The 14222-nt window shown below is 39.1% G+C and overlaps 1 protein-coding gene across 2 annotated transcripts in view; it reads left to right on the forward strand.

Moving 5' to 3' along the window:
* The first annotated feature begins 5269 nt into the window (after positions 1-5269).
* The window catches only part of nhsl3 (NHS like 3), a 70964-nt gene continuing 62011 nt past the window's right edge, over positions 5270-14222 (forward strand). The window contains exons 1-2 of one of the 2 annotated variants that reach the window (XM_073822061.1): positions 5270-5455; positions 8325-8620. In XM_073822061.1, coding sequence (XP_073678162.1) covers positions 8383-8620 — 238 coding nt within the window. In that variant the 5' untranslated portion in view covers positions 5270-5455; positions 8325-8382. The remainder of the gene's footprint in view (positions 5456-8324; positions 8621-14222) is intronic. The other variant, XM_073822062.1, reaches the window with a different exon arrangement.

The raw sequence follows: 14222 nt of genomic DNA on the forward strand, positions 1-14222 counted from the left end.
GCGGCCTCTGTCTGTGTGTCGTCACTAAAAAATACCATTGGTCATTAAAATACCAATGTCATTAAAAAATACCACTGGTGAATTTTTATCATTGTAGGGTGGTTGAGTACACAAACTGCCAACATACATTAATGTTCAAACAACATGTAAAAGTGAGTTTTGCATCCGATGACCCCTTTAAGATAAACCAACTTTACAGCCTGAGAAGACATGGCTGAAGAAGAATAACTAAAGGCCTTTGAAAATCCATAATAAGCACAAATGCTGACTGGTTGGCAAACAGCAAAAACCATCTGTGCTATACCTGTTAGGATATTCATCACAGATGGTTGATGATTACAGCAGCCAGAATAGGCATGTGAGGTAGTGTTTGATTCCCAGTTAAACCATAACTGCTAATATCTCAACAGAGTCTCATTTGCAGTTTGTAGCTATTTTTACATTTTGCTAAATTGGTGGCTATTTAGTATGAATTAGTACAATTCCTGACGGTAATATTTAGAGGTTGATTTCTTGCATGCTTTTTTCTAAAAATACTTTTTCGTATGTTGCATGTTTGTATCTTACGAATTAATACAAAATCGGCACCTCATAAAATAGTCACGTTGAATAGCGTGACCTTGACTCTCTATTCACTCTTCTTCTGTGGTAAAACAAGCTTTCTTGGATTACGACATGGAACTAAACTAAACCTACTCCCATACTGTACATCATAACTAATATACACACACTGAGCACAGTTAATACTTTACAGTTATACTTACTGTATTCCAGGTCCATGTTTTGAGATTGATGGATGCGAGATGGAAGCAAATGTCTTCTCTGAAATTGAGCTACACTGCTTGTAGCAACAAAACAACTCATCCCATTATGTACAACAAAGCTACTAACATTATCTCCTGTATGACAAATTGCTTTTGTGCTTTCCTTATTTGTAAATCACTTTGGTTAAAACTAAAAATAAATGTTTTGCGCAAGCAATTTCTTGGTTACCTTGAGAAAGACTTGATATATCTAGCTGGGAATGAGGAAATGTTCCATTTTCCCAATGCAATCCAGTGATCAAAGGATCTGGCAAGGTTGAGTTTCTTCTATTGGTAAATGTTTGTGTATAGTAGTACTCAAAATATACCCACAGATTGAGCTCCATACTTTCACAACAAAACACTGAGGCTTTTGTGAAGGCAAGAGAATGACTGTTTTCTCCATAGTTGCTATAGCAACATTTAAACATTTCAATGTGTTCATAGGGACTGAGTTTAAGTCTGACTCACAGTAACCCCACCCAATCCCCCACAAGCTCTCTCTCTCTTTTGTACAACACAGAGGTGGCTGACAGAACGTCCATGTCATATTTTAACCTTGTTTTAATTGACAAATGATCTGTATGGTCCTGCAATGGTTAATGATCATGTCTGATTGCAATCTGTGGATGAATTAAAAAAAAATGCATGTACTGTATCTTCACTCTGTGACCCTGAAAAACAGATCCAGATTGTGATCCCTAGATAGTGCTGATTTACTGGATCATAGCTGGTCCAGCCCAGTGCGAGGAAGGAGGCCAGGGCCCGAGGTTCTCCATCTGTGCTTTTCAAAGCAGAAAGAAAGTCAAACAGGCTCTGAGAATAAGCAGCCATGTGTTTACAGAGCATATTGAGTCGTCCTGGGTACATATCCTGACACACACGTCTCCCTTATCTCTGTTTACAGTCACTAAATTTTCCTGTAAATGGCCATGGCGTGGTGGAAAATACATCGACAACACATTAAACATAGTTCATGAAGGGCTGCGCCAGACAGCAAGGCTTTATTTCTTTGCAGAGGCTGAAATAATACTGTCATTTTAGAGACACTCATAGTTTGTTGTCTCTCAGATAGGTTTCAGATAAAAGGAACTCAGAAATCAGTTTGTGAGACTAGAGTAAATATTGACAGAACGCTTTGACACGTCTCTGAAGAATCCCACTGGACAAATCAAGAGCCCTGCAGTTTCACACTAACATACTATATGAATGAATCAGGTGGTAGAGCCCATTCATACAATTAGATAGTCTTGTGATATAGGAACTCTAACCATTTCACTGTTTGTGTCACTCGGCTTGCTGTATTTCTCACAGCAAGTGTCATGGTGGATGCCCAAATCTGCTGTTGTCAAAAACAAATCTGTTTTTGTGTCACAGTTTTAGGAGTTTTTTTAGGTGAGAATGTACTATTTAGACTTCAAATATGTGGTTTGTTAATAAAGGTAACATCTATTTTAAAATTAGCTTAAATGTTTTTGGAGATGTGAGCTCCAGGGCGTCAGTGGTCATTCAGCGCTCATGAACCCGCCGAAAGCAGCCTTACCTCGGCCAGATCTTCTGGAATTTGCTCTGATGTCTCTATATAGTGGTTAAACATGAGGTATAATTTGTTTTAGGTAAATGTAATGGACAGTCTTTGGTGTCAGTAATCTGTTATTTGTTCCAGAGCAAATACTTTTGGCTAAGGGCAAAATCTCATCATGTTATATTTTATGTAAATGCTGTATATCAAAGCGCTGCCTTTGTACTTTTGACTGAATTGCCTAGCAACTTTTATAATGGCTGTTGTTGTTTATCAAATATTATTATTCAATAAATATTATTTTTAAATAATAGTAGTATTTAGTAATATTGGGGTAGCACGGTGGTTCAGTGGGTAGCATTGTTGCCTCACAGTGAGAAGGTCCCTGGTTCGAGCCCTGGCTGAGCCAGGATGCCTTTCTGTGTGGAGTTTGCATGTTCTCCTCATGTCTGCATGGGTTTCCCCCACAATTCCAAAGACATGCATAGGTGAATTGAACAGTCTAAATGGGCTGTATGAGTGAGTGGGTGTGTCCCAGCACTGGGGCTGCACGAGTTAGTGCAGTCTCAGGACTGGGTTGCGTCAGGAAGGGCATCCGGCGTAAAACGTGCTAAATCAGTTGTGCGGATCACTCCACTGTGGCGACCCCTGAGTAGAAGGGAATAAGCCGAGGTAAGGGAGAGAAAGTAGTATTTAGTAATGTTATTTAGTATTTGCAAATGGTGTGTGTGTGTTCGTGATGGAGATTTTAGTTATGTTGATCTGCCATTAGATGCCGAGAAGTCAGTCAGCAGTAAAGACTTTTATTTTGAAAGAGACTGAAGCGCTGTTGTAAACAAGGAAGTTATTTTTACTTTCAACAACACCTTGTAAGATGCAGCCAACAAATGCACTGAGCAGTGTGTCATTGTAAATCACTCTTAACAGATGAAAGGATAGTACGACAAAGATATGGCTATCCTCAGCGGACATTCAAACTAATGTTTTATTGTGAATATGAGACTGAGCTGAAGAATGAATTCTGCATCAGATGCAGGTAATTACACTCGCTCAGTCCATCTCTCTCTCCTAATACTCTGCATAATAAAGTGAGCTTTTCAAACAGTAATACAATAAGTTTTCAATAAAACAACTCAACATTCCTTCGTTACTAGTCCTAAAGTGACGTTTTCTGTTAAACTGTCAGACAACGGTTTAACAGATTTGAATCCGTGGAAGGAAGTAATTCACACAAAAGAGGGTTTTTAAAGTGACTTTAAAGTGAACTGATTGTATAAATGCAATATTACACTCGTATTACCTACAGCCGAATCACAGCTGTGCTGATATACAGCCATATCGACTGCTATTTGTCTGATATTCCTCATATATTATAATATTATACATATTATTGTCAATTTTATTGTATTGTTTATGTATTGTTTATATAATACCCATTTTTATTAGTCATTTCTGAATAATGCATATTCTCAAACATTGGGTTAACAGGTTAATAAATAGGATGCCATGGTCTATATACTACTCTTAGCCTGCACAATGAACATGAAACCATTAACAACAGACAGGAAACATCATCTCAGAGGATGTTGTCAAAGCTGCAACATCTCTGAGTGAGCTCACCGTCAGCCAGGATTTAAAATGAAACCAGATGAGTCGGGTAACAGATCCCTTGCCACCGTTTCCCACGGGACATGACATCACTATTAGCTCCGCTATTCTTAGCCTGCTTTCTGTGGCTTCTCTGTGCTGCGAAAGAACGAAAAATAGCGAATTCACGGCAACCAGGCCCTCAAAGTTCAAAAGAAAATTCCCCAGAGGGTGAAGCACCGTCAGAGGTTAAAGAGCTACTCGGTACATTAAGGAGACAAGTCCCTGCACATACCCTCTCCTAACTGTTGCCACTGGTTACCAGACCTCATTAAGGTAGACGGTGGCCCCAAAAGTATTTGAACACTTGAGCCACTCTTTAAAATGTATGGCTGTCACTATGAGCTGCATAGCCTGCCCTATACGATACGAAATATAAAAGTAGCATCTGCAAACAATTGATTCGAGACAGTGTCTCACAGCTAACCTTATGTTTAACCAGCTGGTTTCAAGATGATGGTGATAAAGTAGATGTATTAAGTCAGTTGTCTTCAAGTGCACACAGGGAGCAACCCAGTTTTAGTTTCATTTTTAATATATATTTATTTTATATGTTTATAGTTCGTATTTATTTTTTATGTCAGTTTTATGTATTTTACTACTTTGTTGAAGTTAAAGTACATTTGTGGTTTTTTTTTCAGAAAATGACCAATCGGGAGCCTGTAAATGTGCTCATCCTATCTGTCTTTACAATCAATAGCACTTTATTTGATGTTTTGCAGATATAATAACCATATATATTTATAATTGTAGCTCATCTCCAAATACAGTACGTTCAGCAGCCATTTTCCAATGTTTTGGCTTATTCTTTTACTTTTAGCCTCACTCTCATAGCTGTAGAGTCTACATGCCTCTAAGCCTGTCAGTCATGTCGGAAGACACGCTACATCTCAGGTTTCAGAGTCCATAAATCACCTGTAGCTCATAATGAACCTGTGGCATGTGCAGTGCTTGTCTGTTTTTCATACGTCGAACACTTTGGCTTCATGTCAGTGCTTCGAAACCAAAGCCAGCCTCCCCATCAGGGAACAGGATGGTGTCTCTCCACCACCTCTGATCAGGATGAGATAGTAAGTTAACAAAAACTAATGAGTGCATAGGGAAGGGAGACAGGAGGAGTGGATAAAAGCGATGTCTAAGAGTGATAAGTGAAGGTAGAGAGGAGTGAAACGGTGTGTACATTGTGGCAAGAGCGTGAGAGTGAGAAAGAGAGAGAGAGATAGGAGGAGGAGGAGAGAGTCTGGGAGGGAGGGAGCCAGCTTGTCATTGTGAAATAGTTGGGTGGAATACACGTGTGAACTGCAGCTCCTCTCTGCACTGCGCTGAATGGTGACCAGGAGACAGGACAGGAGGGGGAGGACTGACCAGCATGGAGCTCCACTCACCCAAAAAGAGCTGAATAAACAGTACAAGACAGCACTGCAGCAAAGACAAGACACACACTGAGAAACACAGACAAAAGGACGCAAGAAAGAAAAGAAAGGTACCCTCTGGTGTTTTTATGTGCTTGTTTGTGTGTGTAGCCACATAAAATGTGTGTTTGGGAATGTGACGACTGTTTTGAGTTGTAGTTGTGTAAGTTAGTGTGATGGAGTGTGAGAGTTTGGGTTTGTGAGTGTGTAATTGGGGTGTGTGAGTGTGTGTGTGTGTTACACCATCCTGAGAGATTTTGTTGCTGTCGAATTACCACACTGAAAAAGTTGGATATAGTGGAGTTTACTTGCATATTTTCTCAGAGGGAGAGCAACTTCAGTGCCTGCATTTGCATGAGGTAGTGTGTTTTTCCCCCTTATACACTGTTTTACTTTTGTTTTGTCTCTCATACCTCCAGTTCTCGCACCATGACTGAGATTAGAAGGCTTAGCGAGAATAAACGTTTTTAGGGAATGAGGGCTGTGGACGCTACATTTGCATGTGAATGTTGAAAAGGGACTCGCAAGTACCTGATACAAAACACATGTGAGGCATCTTTGGAGAGGGAGTAATAGTAACTTTTCTCAGATTTCCTTGTTTCTATGGGTACTAAGATATACTTGATATAGACACAGGAGCTGAAGTGGCTGCTGACTTCTGGGCATTTCTTCTGTTACACAGAAGTGTGGCGTAATGGTTAAAGATCTGGGCTAGTAGGGTTCGGTCAATGATTTGTGTCCTCAGCCCCAGGTTGCTCAATAGAGACTGGACCTGTAATGTACTGCAATTTTGATTGCTAACTCAGCTTATTACTAAAAAGATGAGTACCATGATTTGCTGAAGGATAGGGCAAGTTCCTGGATCTGCATCCTAGTTGGTTCTGGGAAAACATTCTTGAACATTATTACAGTCCTGTCTGGTTATATGGGTATGCAATAGTTAGGACTTTAGAATAAGGTTTGTTATTTGTCAGAAAAAAAAAAATAATAATAAAACTGCTTTGCTGCAAATTGATATTTGGAAAAACTTTTGCCCACCACGTCAAAGTCATGTGGTTTAACCAACGTAAAAAAGCATAAACAACAGGATATTACATCATGGCCTTCTTGACTCTGATTCAAGGTCAACAAGTCTTTAAAAAGATGAAATGATTTGATATAATTGTATGACAATCAGCAGTATTAAACATAAATCAGAAGCACAACTTTATTTGCTACTATAAAGCAGATCTCCATTATGCTTATGTTTTTTTTTCCTGCGGACAACTCACGTCGAAGGACTCGACAGATTAAATGAACTCAGACTAGAGTACTAGGAGTTCTGCATGAGAGAAGGCAGAGCATCAGCGCACACATCCTATGACGTTATCGTCACAGACCAATGGTACAATGGTGTTTTGCAGCCGGAACAAACTTTTCTAGAAAGTTTACTGCTTCGAGCTCCCAAAACAAACACAAAACAAACTTCATTTTGGCTGTTCGAAATGACGTCACATAAGTTTGTTCTTTGATTTTGCTTGAAGTACATCGGGGGCCTCGAAGACTACTTTTAAATAATAATAAAAAAAGGTTTTAAAAAGTAATAATCAGGATGTGTACATTACCATGTATTTAAAGTCGTAATTGCACCACTTGACATTTTTGGAGACATTTTTGACATTTTTTCAAAACCATATGAAACCATGAATATAATCAGCACATTTCTATCAATTTGGCGCAGATTTTATTAAACAATAGGTGTGTTTCCATTACAGATTTGCACAAAACTAATTTAGAAATAAAAATGTATAAAAAAATATACATTTCTACTAACCCGTTTCTATTGACCGATCCATTTTCCATTCCAGTCATGACAACCGATGTTGGTTGGTTAATGTATATTGCAGCCACCGCACTAGCCATTATTTTTAATTCGAAGGAGACGTATCTTCTGCAAAGCAGTGCGGAAACCACTTCTAAAACCCACCACAGTGCAGCTGGTATAAAAACAAGCATTGACTGGAGTGGCCACAATCAGCTCCGTTGGCCGTGTCGGAGCCTTAATGCAGTGTAAATTCTTCTTGGAGGTTATAGTACATTAAAGAATGATCATGTGACTTTAATGTACACCAAGTGACCTGTAAATGCAAAAAAAAGTTTCTATTGCAGTTTTGCGATATATTCCTTTTTTGGATTGCCTGAAAAACCACCTCATGCAAACCTAAAAATTATTTTGTAATATATGGGAGCTTTTGTGAAACTGCCTTGTTTCCATTGGGCATATTTTCGATTCCCATTTTTATTTTGCACAATTTGAAGGGTAATGGAAACACAGCTTATATCATGTCTCATTTGTCACTATATGTTTCTGTCACCCCATTTTTATGCACATTTTAAAGTACCGCATCAGAAACAAGTGATGGAAATGGCTAATTTAGAAGAAAAATCCCTTAATTCGCAAAAGAGTTTTTACGTTCCATTGAGGTGGCTTTTAAATTGTGCGAAAAAAAGAGGGGAATGGGGAAATGGAAATGCATTTGCTGAATAAATTCCTCTATGTGCATCCAAAAAGTCATGTGACTTGGCACAATGGGATGCAATGTCTTACGCGGCTGTGTTCCCAAACAGCTGACATTCGCTTTAGAAATGTATAGTGTTTTGTCTGGTCATTCTGAGCCACAACCCACAAGTAATTTATTATGTATGAAAATTATTATATTCAGTGGCTTCTCCTACTTTTCTTAGTGTTTTTTTGTGCCAGGTTATCAGGAAGTGACGATATGTTCTATTTGACTTGTTGGATGAAAACTGTGCTTTATTTGTAAATATTGTATGCAATATTATAATTTTGCACATACTTTGCCCTTTTGGATGGAAACCCAGTTAGATCCACTTTCTCATCATTGCTTTTCTTCTTTTCAGAAATGTATGTTCATGTTTCTTCTCTCTCTTGATGTTGAGGCAGGTGTTTTGAGTGGAATACGAGAGCAGTCAGAGATCAGTGGTCATTGGTCTCAGGATGTCTAGGAGCAGCTCTGTGGGGGATCTGGTGCCCAAAGACATTACTGAGATCCTGGCCCTGCAGCAGGCCAGTAAGAAGAAACGGGGTTCATCCTTGGGCCGGGCTTTCAGCTGGTTCAAGGGCAGCAAACGCAAGAGGAGTCTCAGTAATGGTCACAGCAGGTCAGGAGGTCCATGTGGACGGTCTGGAGAGAGCACTACAGCCAAACCGATTTATGCCAGTGGTGACTCTAAAGGTAAGCAAGAACTCCTTGTTTGCTTCAGTAACTATAAATGGAGTGTATTTATAACAATTTGCGTATTACTGGGTTTTTGAAGAATTGGATTAGTTGATGCTAATCAGAGATGCCTGATTTTGATACCATAGATGGAAAGGTTTCAAAATACCATACAGCTTGGTTTTAGCCACGTTTCTCTGGTGCCAGTCTGTCCAAACCTTGAACATGGAAATTCTTTCTTGTATTATTTGAACGGTTATCACGGGGACATCACTTATTCAAGCAGGATTAGGCTACAATCACAAGGACATGTCTTCTCTGGAATGGCTTATCTGTTTTTTGTTGTTTCTTTTTGCTTTATAACTCTCTACTTTACGCTTTTGGCTTCAACTTTTCTACTGGAAAGACAAAACAGCGTTGATTTGGTATGATGTGTCTATGAGCACATCAGTGGCATTGTGTGGTGTTGACACGGGTCAATGTTTTTCTTAGGGTATTAGTTTTAATGCAACATAATAATAATTGTCATATTGTGTGTGTGTGTGTGTGTGTGTGTGTGTGTGTGTGTGTGTGTGTGTGCGTGTGTGTGTGTGTGTGTGTGTGTGTGTGTGTGTGTGTGTGTGTGTGTATCTGTTTTATTAAGATATTGTCTTATCAACACGAAAATAGCCACCCACAACACACTACAACACAGCATTCACCTAGCAACACCCTAGCAACCACCCAAAACTTCTTAGCAATGCTCATGCAACAACCATGCAACTAATCACAACATGCTAGCAACACTGTAACACCCTACACATAAACAAAAACCAAGCAACCACTTAGAAACACTATCAACCACTCAGAACTTCCTGGGAACACCCTAGCAACACCCTAGCAACTGTCCATATCTTCCTATCAACACTCAATCAACCACCCAAGACAAGCTAGCAACATCCTAACACCCTTCATATAAGCAAAACATAGAGATCACTTAGAAAAACTTTAGCAACACCCAAAACTTCCTGGGACACCCTAGCAATCACCTAGCAACACCCTAACAATCCATATCATCCTAGCAATGCCCTAGCAACACTTTTATCAATGCCCAAGAAACCACCCAAGAAAAACTAGCAACACCTTAACACCATACACTTAAGCAAAAACCTAGAAACCAGTTAGAAACACTTTAGCAACACCCAGAACTTCCTGGGAACACCCTAGAAACCACCCAGAACATCCTAGCAACACCTATCAACGCCCAAGCAACCACCCAATATAAGCTAGCAACATCTTAACACCCTATACTTGAGAAACCAGTTAGAAACACTTTAACAACACCCAGAACTTCCTGGAAACACCCTAGCAACACCTTAACAACTGCCCATATCTTTTTAGCAGCAGACTGTCAATGCTCAAGCAAATACCCAAGACAAGCTAACAACATCCCAGCATCCTACAACCCTAGCAACATCCTAGCAACTGCCCACATCTTTGTAGCAACACCCTATCAACCACCCAAGACAAGCAAGCAACATCCTAACACCGTGCACCTTAACAAAAACCTAGAAAGCACTTACAAACAACACCCCAAACTTCCTGGAAACACCCTAGCAGCCACCCAGAACTTCCTAGCAACACCCTAGCAACAACCAAGCAGCCACCCAAGATAAGCTAGAAACACGCTAACACCCAACACTTAAGCAAAAAACTAGAAACCATTTAGAAACACTTTAGCAACACCCTAGCAACTGCCCATATTTTCCTAGCAAAACCCTAACAACGCTCAAGCAATTATCCAAGACAAGTCAGAAACATCCTAACATCCTATACATAAGCAATAACCTAGAGACCACTTAGAAACACTTTAGTAACCACCCATTACTTCCTGGAAACACACTAGCAATCACCGATATATTCCTAGCAACACTCTATCATAGCTCAAGCAACCACAGAAGATAAGCTAGCAACATCCTAACATCCTAAACTTACGCAAAAAACTAGAGACCTTAGAAACACTTTAGTGGCCACCCATAACTTCCTGAAAAGTCCCTAGCAACACCCTAGCAACTGTCCATATATTCCTAGCAACAAATGATGTTTTATTATATAACAGGAGGAGCACGATCAGATAATCAATCAATTCTGCACAGGTGTAACTCATTTAGCTAATCATCCTAACAAGCACAACACATATAGACAGCCTTCTTACCTCCATCCTGTGACAGTTTCTTGGCATCCCTCCTCCACCCCAACTCCCCACTTCTAATCTGTTTTTATCCCATACTAGGGATAGGGGGAGTTCTCTGGGTTCGGTCTATATTCCGGGCCCGGAGCCCTCCCCCAGGACAGCATGCCAAAATATGCTTTCTAATAGGCAAACTCGTGAAACTTGTGAAAACAACACAAGTTAGCAACATCCTAACACCCTACACTTAGGTAAAAACCTAGAAATCACTTAGAAACACTTTAGCAACCACCCGCAACTTCCTGTAAACACCATAGCAACACCCTAACAACCACTCACAAGGTAACACCACCCTAGCAACCACCTACACTTACTGAAAAACCTTACAACCACTTAGAAACATTCTAGCAATCACCAGGACCGGGAATAACCAATCAATGCTTTAGCAATCATCTACTGTAGCAATCACCTACTGTAGCAACACCATAGCAACCATCCAAGACAAGCTAGAAACTGCCACATGCACTATAATCCACACACAAAACCACTCTAGCAACCCCTATAACACCCTATCAGCTGCCTTAGAAAAAAAACTAAAAATTAGAGAAGGATGTGCTGTAACTAGACTCTGCATGAAGGATTTAGAATCTGTGCCATGTGACATCTGCTCATAAGTCCCTTTGTGGAACCTAAGATTATAAGAACAATATTGGACACTACATTCAGCATTATATCCCCAACCTTTCTGCTAAGTGGTCTTGGGAAAGTTTTGCAAATCCGGTCCCCGAGGTCCTCTTGGACACTGGCTTTTTAAAACCTGCTGGACCACTTTCATGTAGAGGTCCAACCAGAAGAGCAGAAGACTATGTAAAACAAACTCAGATTCTGGATTTTTCTCTTCCTGCCCCCACAAGTCTCACACTCCCTCTGTAAGACTGAAAAAGCATGTAGACTTTGAGTTGCCAGAGTCTGTGAGCTAACAGACACTTGGGACTTTAGCTGGACATACACCGAGAATAACATATCATTCAGAGTTTCATATTCTCTCTTTAGACTCCACAGTTTATAGCATTTTCTGGTCTTATAAGAGGGAAACAAAACCAAAGTGTTGAAAAGCCTGAGAGATGAGACACATGCTTTGTTATTGAAAGATGATTGATTTATCTGAAGTGCTTGTAAATATTACATCCCTTTTTTTTTTATTTTTCTTTTTATCTAGTTTCAGTCTCCAACCCCCAAGAAGTACATTTTAATGTACTTGCAGTGTTCCTAATATTTTAAAAGTATTTTTTACTGAGTCACCTTGTAGCAGATCTATACAGGTGGAGCTGTGGAAGTGGAGGGTGAAGCACACTTTTTGATATTTCATGATTATGTACATGTTTTTTTTTATATTTAACTTACAGATAGATTAGATGCTTCGGTTTGTTTTAAGTTCTATTTTATCAGTTTAAATGCTGTTTGTCTTGATATTATATTATGTTAGGCCTATATTATAAACCTAATAAATATTTGACCTGGTTTTTTAATGGATTCTCTTATGCTCATTAAGGCTCATCAACAACAGAAAAACAGTATTATTGTGAAATATTATTGCAATTTCTAATATTGGTTTCCTGTTTTAATATACTTTAAAATATAATTTATTCCTGTGAAGCAATGCAGACTTTTCAGCATCACTACTTCAGTTTTTAAGTGTCAAATGATCCTTCAGAAATCATTCTAATATGCTGATTTATTATTAATGTTGGAAACAGTTATGCTGCTTAATATTTTTTGGAACCTGTGATTATTTTTATTTGATTAATAAAAAGAACAGCATTTATTCCAATATTAGAAATTGCAATAATATTTCACAAAATTATTTTTTTGAAATAATATTCAGTATTTTTATTAAATAGATACGGCCTTGAGGAGCATAAGAAACTTTAAAAGACTTTACTGATCCCAAACAAAAATAGTTACATCAAGGGTCAAATCAAATTTAAATAGCACATTAAAACAAAAAGTTACACACTTTTTGTCTGTGTGCTGTACAGGTCTGGTATAAACAATGTTTTTGCTCAGGTGGCCGAAATGTCCGCCCAATAGAAAAAAGTTTTGCTCAGCAAGAAAAGAAAAATTAGAGGGAACATTGCTGAGGGGCTCAACAGTGCAGAACTAACTCCTTGCGTCACCCCTGTTTGACTGAGCTCAGCCTCTGTCTACCCCCCTCCCTCCAGCCAGAGGGCTCTATCAGGTCCGGAAGCTTTTTGTGGGGTGAGATCACTGTGCATGGGATTCCCTCTAAAGCGAAACATAGACACAGTAAACATTGATCCTTTATCACATGAGTGAGAGAAGGCGAAACACAGAGCTGTGTCTCAATTTAACCCAAGTCAAAGCTGTTTGTGTTTGGCCTTGTGGACATGCACTTAAAGGGATAGTTCACCCAAAAATGAAAAATTTTGTTGTTCTAAACCCGTTAAATAAAGTAAAAGATGTTGTAACCAAACAGTTAACGGTAGCCATTGACTTCAAATCACAAGTATAGTGGCAATAAGAATAAAGTGAAGAAGAAGGCAGATTTTGCTCAACTGGTCATTTTATATTGTGAGGGCCAGACATCTGTTAATGATGATCTCGAATGCCAACATAGAATGATGACTTGTGGTCAAACAGAGGAGGGTTCAATGAAACATGAGCTTCCTGTAATAGCTCTGAAATAAAGAACATGTGAATGTTTAATGACGTTTGGGGTGACACTGATATACATCCCAACGCACGTCACAGAAACACAAAAGAGCAGAGTGACAAAAGACAGTAATTTACTGTTCCGAGCGCTTCCCTGACCAGAAGACGACTAAAGAGCACATGAGGTCAGAATTGGGAAACTGTGATAGACATTAGGGTTAACAGACTTGCAGAGTGGAGGAACACGATGAAATGTTTTCAAGAGAAGTACTGTATATTTTTGTGTTGCTGAGAAGATTGCGAAGATAAGTAGGCCTTTACAAAAAACAACCACCGGATTCCACAGAAAACTCTGCAGATTTCCACAGAATTGGAACACCAGTCATTCAAGCTGCACACTTGCATGATGATTGAATAAATATATTTGCTCATTAAAAGGTTCTGCAGTACTTGATTCTGGTCAATCATAGCATTTTGCAATCAAAAACATTTATGTAATGTCCTAAATAAACTACTGATTCTGGTTGACATACATTACAATTACATTACAGTTGTAAATCACTTTGAAATAGCACTTTGCCTTATTTCCAAACTAGTAACAGCATCCCGTACTGTTTGTAAGCAGTATTTTGATTCACAGAATCATTTTAGTGCATTGGAATGCTGAAAATATTATTAAATATTAATGTACTCTGATGTGTAACCGCGTCTCTGCTTCGTGTCATGGCCCCATTACCAACTCAGGTGTGCACTAAAAATCAATAATGAATTAGTTTG

This window comes from Garra rufa, chromosome 17 (assembly GCF_049309525.1).
Source record: "Garra rufa chromosome 17, GarRuf1.0, whole genome shotgun sequence".
Classification (NCBI taxonomy): domain Eukaryota; kingdom Metazoa; phylum Chordata; class Actinopteri; order Cypriniformes; family Cyprinidae; genus Garra; species Garra rufa.